Genomic DNA, 10,815 nt, shown 5'->3' with positions numbered 1-10,815 from the left:
TCTTGGAAGTCGAAGTATTTATTGAAATTGAATCGGTTTGGATGCGTGCGTTCGCATAACTTGACTGGTCTACAGGAGGACAGGAGACTAACCGAAGACTAAACGCAGCGTTTTATGATTTTATGATGATTTACCGGTCGACATTAACAGGGTTGCCAACTCGGGGGTTTTTCCCTTAAATTTAGGGGGAAAATTTTAGAATGGGATTTTTTTCGGGGGGATAAAATTTTAGGGGTAAATTTTACCAGTCCAAGAAAATTGGGCGCCGTCGATTGGGCCGCCGAGAACTTTGGGCGCCAGGAACTTTGGGCGCCAGGAACTTTGGGCGCCGAGCACTTTGGGCACCGAGAATTTTGGGCGCCGAGAACATTGGACGCCAAGCATTTTGGGCGCCGAGCAGATTGTGCCCAATGTTCCCGTCACCCAATGTTCCCGGGGGTGCACCCAATGTCTGCGGCGTCCAATCGACGGCGCCCAGTCCTCATTCGGCATTCCCATTTCGGCATTCAGAAAACTCAGAAAAAACTCAACTTACTTTATTATCCACAATTTGTACACTTACAATCAATGCAAAAGTACAAATACACTTGAGGTAACTCATGATGAAGGTGTCCATTTAACATCAGCATTAAACTTCAGAAGTCCGAATTTAAGATGAACAGGAACAAGTCTCTAATGAAAGTGAACGTTTTAAAGTTACTTTTTGTCTTCCACAATTTCATTCAAAGGAGTGGTACGGTGTTCATTTCCACAAAAACGATAGCACATCCCCTCGAATGCAGCGGAACCCCCCCCCCCCTCCATAAGAAAAGAAAAGAGACTCCACAAATCATCAGGGGTCATCACGACAGTTTCGTTCATGAAAATTTTAATGGTACGATCTGCGCTAATAACCCCACCCCTCTCTCGTGGGTACACCTGACATGTATAACTATCTGAAAAGGCATAAACAATTATTGCTTGTAGTATGGCTCTGATAAAAAGATGTATGACCTTGAGAGAATTGATTTCAGTGCGGACAGAAGAAGATAGGGACACTCGAGGGGGGGGGGGGAGTCCTGACGCAAACTAGAGCATTGATATATTTTAGGAGAGGGGAATAATTTTAGAATTTTTTTTTTTGTCTCATTTATGGTGATGCTGTGCACCATTTAAAGGGAGCTTCCTGATCCTTGGGGGCTGGGCATTTTTGACTAGGTGGTGCGCATGAGTGGGGGAGATGGTGCTGTCTGTGCATTGAAATGGTTATAGGTGGAATAATTTTTCAGGGTTCCTGATATCATTTTGAGGGGGGTTGTGATTGGAGGATAAACGAAGCATTTGAAGGGTTGCTACTCTGCATATCCTCCCAAGAACGAGATCCCCGAAAGTGAGATCAAAAATCCTCTAAAATACCCCCCCCCCCCCACCCTATTAAATTTTCAATGGTGTAGTCTACGCCATGAACCCTCTTCCCCTCGTGAGCTCCCCTTCCATATATTTGTATGAAAAAGCTTAATCAAGCAATCGTACAGTATGGCTCTGATAAAAAGATATTTGACCTTGCATGAGAGAGTTCATTTCCATTTTGAAAGAAAGAAAGTGTTAATGAGTGAGCGACGGCGCAGATTGCGCCATTGACATTTAAAGAGTTGAGGAGGAGGGTAACTTGAGAGGATTTTTGCTCTTATTTGAGGAGGTCTCGGAATTAGAGATTTTTCCCGTAGCATTTGAGGGTAGAATTACCCTTGGAGGATGGGCGCATTTAGCAGGGGTACCTGCGATGGGCACAGTCTGCGTCATTAAGAAATTTTAGGCGAGTATTAATTTCAGAGACTTTTTCATCTCGCTTTTTTAGGAGACGGGGCTCATTTTATTGATGTGTGTTCCGCAGTAATTGACGGGTTGCGCCGGCACCCCTGTCCCCTGTGCAGGCCCACGGTTTCGACGTTTCCCAGGGAGTGGGTAAAGAGTTGTTCTCAAAGAAAATTGCATCGAAAAAGAAAGACACGGCTACTAAGTAAATGCATTAATTTTCTAACGTCAAGGGAAAACCCGCCCTCCTAACCAGGGGCGGTCTGGCCCGTCCTCCCGCCCATATGTGCCATTGTGCCCTCAAGTCTGACATCTTTTTTCTTTACTTGTTGAATTCCCCCCCCCCCTTTTTTTGCGTCTTTTTTTCTTCTTCCAAGGTTGGTGCCGAGGGGGCCCAGTCCGCCCCTGCTCCTGACCACCCTCTCTTCTCTAATTGACGGAAATGCCTACGGTCAGATTAAAATAAAGGAGGACTCTAGGCCAATTTTTTTTGGACCTCTGGTATCAAGTCTTACATTTTAACCACTGGCGGCCCCTAAAAAACTGGAGCCATTGGCCACGGACTATATTCTAGGCAGAGAATGCGAAACATTTACGGTTGCAATTTTAGATGTCGTTTTGGTATTATTTCTAATTGGGGGGGGGGGATTTCACAGCATTTGAGAGGAGATGCCAGCTTTTCCCTTTCGCCCTTGGAAAGCCCCCCCCCCCCGGGTGGACTACATACAAGCTTTTTTTTCTTTTCATGCGTCAAAAATTCAGTAAGTAGGGTATGGTGGGGGAAAGTGGTCAATGGGGTAAAGTGGTCAGTCGTCAAATAAATGGCTATAGCTTGGAAATAAATGTTCGAATGATTGTGAAAATTTTATTATAGAGTAGGGTAGTTAGAAACTACATTTTGAGTACAAAATTTTACAACTGGCAAAATGTCATTCGGTAAAAAAAAATATTTTCTGTCAATATGAAAAGTTTTTAAATCTAAAGACCTCTTTTAACTTCCTTGGAAATTTTTTTTGTTAGAATTATGAACAGATTGACTGCATAGGAAGCTTCCTACATGTCTCAAGAACTCTTATTCATAGCAGTTAGCTGAATCTATTTTAGATAATGTTTTAGAACAATTTTAGTAAGATGGGGTAAAGTGGTCATAATATTAGGCTTAACATGTATTGTTCTTCTAATGTCACTTAATCATTAAGTATAAGGCAGATATAAATTAAATACTAATTTCACTTAATATGTGCTGTTTTTTCAGTAAATGGTGTTAAATATACGAGTATATGCGTAAGTATACGCATATACTCGTGTAGGCACGTATATAGACGTATTCACATAAATGCACCAATAAATACATACATGGGTATCTGCAAGTATTTTTAATCTATACAGATATACATTCGGCTATAACGTATATACTCGTTTGTATATATAAACACTTATATACTCAGGTAGACACTTACATACAAGCATATGATATACAAGTATACAGGGTGAGTTTAAACTTTTAAGCAAATTCTTAAAAATGTTAGAGGGGAGGATAAGAAGCAAGAAGCACATAAGGAAACAAACGCAATACTGACGCGCTACATGCACGCAAAGCCAAAAACTGATGGATGCAAAACTGGTCAAAATTTTATTACACAAAGACAATTTTACACAACATTTTAGGTTTCAAGAAAATTTTAAAGCGATTGATGAAATTTGCGGCCTGCAGCTGTGATATATGTGCGTCACAATCACAAAGCACGCTCTGTTACAATAACGAGACTTTTGAAAAACTTTCATCAGCCGATATGCGCCTTTGTTGCGATGCTTGTATTAGAGCTACAGGCCGTAACTTTTAAGAACTGCTCTAAATATTTCTTAAAAACTAAAATCTTGGGCAAAATCGTCTTTGTGTAACAAATTGGTGATTTGTTTTGCATCCATCAGTTTCTGGCATTGTGTGCATGTAGCGCGTCAGCGAACGTAAGTTCCTTATAATTCTTTGCTTCTTATCCTCCCCCTCTCACATCCCTTAGATTTTTGCCCAAGAGCTTGTTTTCACTCTGTAGGCACACATATATATAAGCTTGTATACTTGTGTATACATACATGTACTTATGTCTACACGTAAATGTACGTATATACATCTATACAGGTATATAATCATGTTTGCACGTATACATACGTATACGCGTGCTTCACAATGTGATAGACACGTACCCCCAAACATACACTGGATGTATCCACGAATTAACTCGTATATATCCGTTTGTGTATGTACACTTATATATGCGTGTATACGTCTACTGTACACGTATATACTCATGTATGCACGTATATACTCAAGATACAAGTGAATACACTCATATGATGTTCGTTTACACACATATATACCCGTACATATATGTGACACGTATATACTCGTGTATACACGCATACACTCCTGTAGCCAATCACGTATAAAAACTTATATACACGTATATGCTTGAGTAGGCACGTGCATGCATGTATCTGATGCGTACATGCATCTACTCATAAATGAACGTGCTTACTAATGTTTACACGACACGTATATACTCGTGTATGCTCACATATGATTTTGCGTTATACTTGTAACTATAAAAATAAGCGAAATATACAAATATTATGGTTGTTTATAATGGTTTTGCATCTATTTTTAACTATGACCATTTTATCCCATGCTATGACCACTTTCCCCCACCCCATGGGGTAAAGTGGTCATAAATACAAAGGGAAAAGAAAGTGTTATAATGCTACTTAAATCAATATTTATTTTCCTAAAACTCAAGGTACCGTGTTCTTTAATAATGCAATGTAAAATAAAAACAAAAAAACTTTTAGTGTTTAAAGAATTTATTGTATTTTATTATTCACCTAAGTTGAAAACCTACGATTTTATGACCACTTTACCCCACCAAACCCTACTAAAATACATACAGCAATGACAATGCAAGAAAAAAGTTTAAATTGAAAAAAATTTGGACGTTTTTTTCCATTTGTGATTGTTCAAAATGATTTCTTAACAGGAAGGGAACTTTATAGTCGCGGCACCTTGGATCTTCTAGCAATTAGTAATTGGTGGGTAAATAATATTTTCTTTTCCGTTGTTTGCAGAGATTAATAAAACTCTTGTTTATTAGTTCAAAATTTAAAAAATTTGCATATATGTTATAATATTATTGGAGATCTAAGAACTAATAAGTATGACACTCAACCGCACTGTGTTTTTCGGTAAAAGCAGGGTGATCTAGGAAGATTGGGCGCAGAGCATTTTGGGCACCGGAAGCTTTGGGCGCCGAGTACTTTGGGCGTCGGGAACTTTGGGCTCCGAGCACTTTGGCATTGAGAACATTGGGCGCCGAGAAGTTTTGGCGCCGAGTACATTGTGCCTAATGTACCCGGTGCCCAAAATGCTCGGCACCATAGTGGCGGCTCGTGCCTTTTTATTTTACATAGCCTGAATCGCGTAAAAAGAACATTCAAGCTATGTAAAATAAACAGCATACCAGGCAGAGTACGGTGGTACGGTCTCTGCAAATCCTGCTGTAAATATTGTTCTTTTTTTCTCTGGAGTCAAACAGTCCAATAATTGTTCTGTGTAAAATTTTTACTACTTGTATAAAATTAATTTGTAAATATTTCTGTAATTACATATTTGTGTTTGTACTCCATACTAAATCAATTAAAAAACACTGCGGACAGTGCCTTTGGCGCTCTTTAGTGTTAAGTTTAATACTAACTCGTGTTGAACTATAGTCAAGATTTTCTTAATGTTTTGTTATGAAGTTTGTAATTTATGTTTTATAATTTGTACTTTCCTTTTTTAAATTTTGCTTACTGTTATGTATGTGTATTTTGTTTGTTAATAAATTTTATCTTATCTTAAAAAATTTTATCTTATCTTAAATATTGAGGTTCAATGCGTTGTGTTGAGGGAGGAAAAAAAAAAATTAATAATCTGCGGTACTGTATAATCCGCATCTCATTAATTTTACATTTTAACAGATAATCCGCGGATTATGCGCAGGAAAAGATTACAATCAATTTTTTTTTAAATTTCAAGCAGATACGCACAAAAAAAGGAAAATACATAAAAAAAATAACTATTGTCAGAAAATAGTGAGGGGGCCCAGGCCCATTCCCACGAGCGGCCACTTTCGGCACCCAAAGTTCCCGGCGCCCAATCTTCCCATTTCGAAATTCAGAGGTTTAAATTTCAGGCTTTTATTAGATAAAAATGTTTTTCTTCTCACTATAAAAATGCTATTTTTCGATGGTTTCATACATAAAAATGATAAAAATGTCTTTACTCCACTCAGCAACGTAAAATAGCAATGGTCACGTGACCTTTAAAACCCATGTGTGACGTCACAGTCAAAAGATCACATGACTTTTTTGAGTTGGCATAAAGTTGCCAACTTGGGGGTTTTTCCCCCTAAAATTTAGGGGGAAAATTTCAGAATGGGATTTTTTTAGGGGGATAAAATTTTAAGGGGTAAATTTAGGGGTTTTAATATTAGGGTTTTATCAGGTAAAACTGCTTTTCTTTTACCTTTGGAAACGTAATTTTTCGATTGTTTCATTCATTTTTTTACTTACATAGTCTTTTTTTGAGCCTTTATATTCCATGGTTTTGATCAGAAATGTCATAAAAATGATACAAATTCGCAACTCCAGCGCTCGAATACGCTACCTTGCGGTGATTTACAAAACTGCCGAAAAAACTAACACATTGCCACATTGCGTTCCACGTATGTCTGTTGACTTAAACATAGGCATCAGTTTGTTCTGAGTATTTATTAACGCATTCGATGTGTCTTGGATTGCTTTCAGCAACAAAAAGTGTTCGAGCTCCTCAAAATAATGTTAGTTTTCATCATTTCCCTCTAAAAAGTGATTTGATTGAGAAATGGTGAAAGCGCGTTAACACCAGAAAAACTCTGGATTAGCAAACTTGGATAACGTTATACCAGGTAAAAAATTTTATTGTTTTGTGTGAATTTGTAAGAATATGGGTTTTTTTTTATCTTAAATTAATTAAACTTACCATATTTTACAGCAGCATTTAGTTGGAATGGACAGTATGCAAAATATTTTCTTGAATATATTATCGTAGAACAAAATGAATAACCGAGAAAGAATTTACTTTATTCCTTTTATTCTCAGCTGAAAGGTTTCGCCAAATTTGTTTAGGGTTATAGTTTTAGTATTGTGCGAGCAAAGTTGCCTTGGCGAGATTTCGCGTTTTTAGTTAAACCATTTTTAATTTTTATCATGAGTGGAATAAAATGGTAGAAAGATTACAGAATTCTATAAGTGAAAAGAAATAATGGTAGATCAAATTGAAAAGAAAACAACCACCATATATCCGTGAGAATTTTGTTGATGATTTGTATAGCATGACATAATTAAATCAAACTCAGAAATTAGAAACATACCAAACAGAAAAATTTAAAATAAACCGATTCGGCAATTTGAGAAAAATAACTCAGCTACAAATGCAAAACATTTAGCGCTAGCCAAGCAAGGCAAAGAAGTATCATCTTCTTTTGACAATAATTCGAAATGTCATATAATTAAATTTTCTAGCATTAAATGTTATTCTTGTCAGGCTACAATTATTATTTAGTTTTATCAAGTATTGATAAATATCGAATTCAACATCGTGGAAATAGCTGCTTAGAACTACGAACTGCGTAGTTTGCATTAACTTTTAACGTTTAGTAATGCTTCTCATTTCTTTCTACGTGGGCCAGAATATCAACAAGACTTTGAAAATAAATTTAAAAAGAATAAAGCGAAAAAATCATGCAGACGAACAAAAATTTACTCGACTTATTAGCATTTTCTTCGTTACCACATGCGTTTGTTTTAGTTTTTCGTCGGCCATTAGACAGTGACTGCAGTGCCCCCTATAGTTCGTTGAAGTTGCGAATGCCTTTACTCACCAGTTACTCACTCAGCAGCGAAAAATAGCAATGGTCACGTGACCTTTTAATCGCATGTGTGACGTCACATTCAAAGGAGCACGTGACCTTCTGACGTCATTTAGGGATTTTTTAGGGATTTTATGAGTTGAGTTTAGGGGGAAACATTTTTAGGAGTTGGCAACCCTGCCTGGAGCAGAAATGACATGTGACTGTGACTTGAGCATGAAATTATTTCTCTTTAATAATGTTTAGTGCAGTCTGACTAATGTGACAATCGTTGTTCGCTTTGCAATTCCACCTTACCCCACATCTAAACACAATAGGGGATGTGATACATTCAGAATTTGACCATGTATCAAACTGGACTACTTCTTTTAACTGGTCCCATTCGTTTGGTTAATGAGTTAATTACTGATTACCTAAAACATGCAGCTAAAAATGTTGGAAGACGTCTTTATATTAAATTAGAACCCGAATTCAACAAACCATTTTCAAAATCAAATGCTTCAGATTTATTACGATTATCTAAAGTCATTCCATTCGTTTATAATAATGCTTCAATTTTATGCAAAAATTTGGAGGTTCGTATTCTGCTGACAAGTGTGAATCTGTCCTCGAAAAATTCCGCTTTGAAATCTTATTTTGATGTTATTTTAACCAATAGTAATGATGATAATAGTATTTCTCAATATATTAACAATCAATTTGACCATGAATGTAAAAATATAATTAAATTCGACCCTATCCAAACTTCATTATTGAATGTGGAAGTCTTAGAGCCAGGTTTAAAAACATATAATGTCGTCTGCTTGGGAGGTACCTTTGATCGTTTGCATAATGGTCACAAAGTGTTACTTACGGAAGCTGCATTAAGAGCTAGACAGAAATTAATTGTCGGAGTTACGGACGGTCAAATGTTGAGAAGTAAGAATTTCTCTTATTTTTAGAATAATAGTTATAACTGTAGTTAGTTTATACCAGTGAGGGATCGAAAGGAAGCAAGCTGGTTTCCTTGTCCTGGGAGGCAACTAATTCAACCTATTTCTATAGTCTTTAAAACTTGCAGGAAGATGGTTAGGTTTAATATGTTTCCCTCGCACAGAGAGATTAATGTTTCGGCACTGGTTTATACATTGCAACAAATAAATAGAAACTAAAAACCAAACTCAGTGGCACGACAGCCCATGAGGACTGAGGCCTACTGTTCCTATCTCAGTCTTCCTGGCTAAATGCCCTGGGGTGCTTGACAGATGCAGAGGTTCAGAAAATGTTTTTACTGCCAACCATTTACGCAATCCATGTGAAAATTTCCCCAAAATTTTGCAATAGTATGTTATATGTTTCAAGTAAAAATTAATTTTTATTGCTCCTGGTATAGATAATTTTGGAAAAAAAAATGTATCTTTAAAACTTATAGAATGAATTGGTAGTTTGTAGAACTAGGTATGGGTCGTTTCACGTCAAATCGCCTAATGCTATATGCTGTTATGTCTCAGATTTTGTCCATTGTTTTTTTACAAATGCATGTCTATGAGTAAATCTCAAATTATTTTTTTAGATTTTTGAATAAAAATTACACTTTGGAAATTTTTTTCAAAAATTTGATTTTTTATCATTTTTTGAAGTCACTGTTTTGTAATAAATTTGGAAAATCTCTCTAATTTCTTTATTTTTCAACCAACTAAGCTGAATTTGGCATGAATTTCAAGCTAATACTATTCTCTTTCAATGTGAATGACAGAAAGTATTCTGTGAATAGTTGGGTATTGCCGCTCTTTATCTAACGTTAGTTTTTATGCATTTTCAACTGGGAAAGTTTTCAGTAAGTCATATCTCGGAGTACTACCTACTACGATCTGCATCATTTTTTTTGTAGCATGTTTAAATCCTTCTCTTGCTATGTAGCAAAAAGAAGTTTTTTATTGTTATGAAGTAAATCAAGTTTGTTTTGCAGAAAATACAAGTTTTATATTACTTTAAATCCCTTTTAAGCTTAAAGGCCAAAAACTTTTCAGAATAATTTGTACTGAACCAGGGGCGGCTCTAGTAGTTCTGCTGCCCTAGGCTATATTGATAGGTGCCCCCCCCCATTGAATAATAATGATAACAATAATGATAAATTAATATTATCTTTACTAATAATAAAATTGAAAGTCCCTCTGTCTGGATCTCTGTGACGTGCATGACGCCTAGATCGTTTTGCCAATTTTCATGCAATTTGGCACAAAATTAGTTTCTAGCATGGGGGAGAGGTGCACTCCGAAGCGATTTTTCTAAAATTCGCTTTTGTTCTTTTTCGATTCCAATTTTCAGAACATTTTACCAGGCAAATTATCGTAACGTGGACGAGTAAATTACCAAATTATCATAACGTGGAACCGTAACTTGGGCGAGTAAATTAGCTAGAAATTCACCACCCATTATTTGTAAATATACTGGCAAATGAAATAACTTTTTAATTTTCTACTACGGGCAAAGCCGTGCGGGTACCACTAGTGTATTAATAAAATAAAAATAATGGTAAAGTGCTTAAATTAAAGTGATTTTCTAGTTGAATTCCAAGCTGGGTTTTTCATATTCAAGCACTGGTTCAATTTTTAAATTATCTTTTTTAACATTAAAGTAGTGCGTCATATGGCGCTGAAACAAATATTACAATTTTCAATGACTTTCAAAATCACGCAATTTGTCAGCTCAGCATGTTAATTGTTCATACTTAAAAAAATTGTTTCAATTTCGAAATATGCTGCCCTAGGCGCCTGCCTATATCACCTACCCCAAGAGTGTCCTGTACTGTACTGTACTGTCAAAGGATTTGTACCAATAGTTAATCGCTAAAAAGTTGTTTACTTTGGAAAATAATCATGCAAAAACCTCAGCTTAAGACTTCACAAAAAAAAAAAACACTTTTGAGTGAAAGTGTACTAAATATTAAGAATAATAATTTGAAGAATGGTGTAAAGAAATATTTCTAATGGCTTTATTAAGCTTTTTTTTTCCGACAGTAAAAGATGGGGAAAAAAAAATTACTATTGAAAAGTTTTCATAGCCTAAAACTTGTTTGGATTACGTAATACCTGACAAT

At 36.2% G+C, this 10,815-nt stretch overlaps 1 protein-coding gene across 1 annotated transcript in view; it reads left to right on the top strand.

The window, feature by feature from the left end:
* The first annotated feature begins 7,945 nt into the window (after nucleotides 1-7,945).
* LOC129222964 (bifunctional coenzyme A synthase-like) overlaps nucleotides 7,946-10,815 on the top strand; it is a 47,951-nt gene continuing 45,081 nt past the window's right edge. Inside the window, exon 1 of the mRNA XM_054857530.1 lies at nucleotides 7,946-8,654. Within this exon, the coding sequence (XP_054713505.1) occupies nucleotides 8,081-8,654 (574 nt within the window). The 5' untranslated portion in view covers nucleotides 7,946-8,080. The remainder of the gene's footprint in view (nucleotides 8,655-10,815) is intronic.

This window comes from Uloborus diversus, chromosome 1 (genome assembly GCF_026930045.1).
Source record: "Uloborus diversus isolate 005 chromosome 1, Udiv.v.3.1, whole genome shotgun sequence".
Taxonomy (NCBI): Eukaryota; Metazoa; Arthropoda; class Arachnida; order Araneae; family Uloboridae; genus Uloborus; species Uloborus diversus.
Note: the sequence above shows the minus strand (reverse complement) of the source record. Positions and strands in the feature narration are given on the sequence as shown.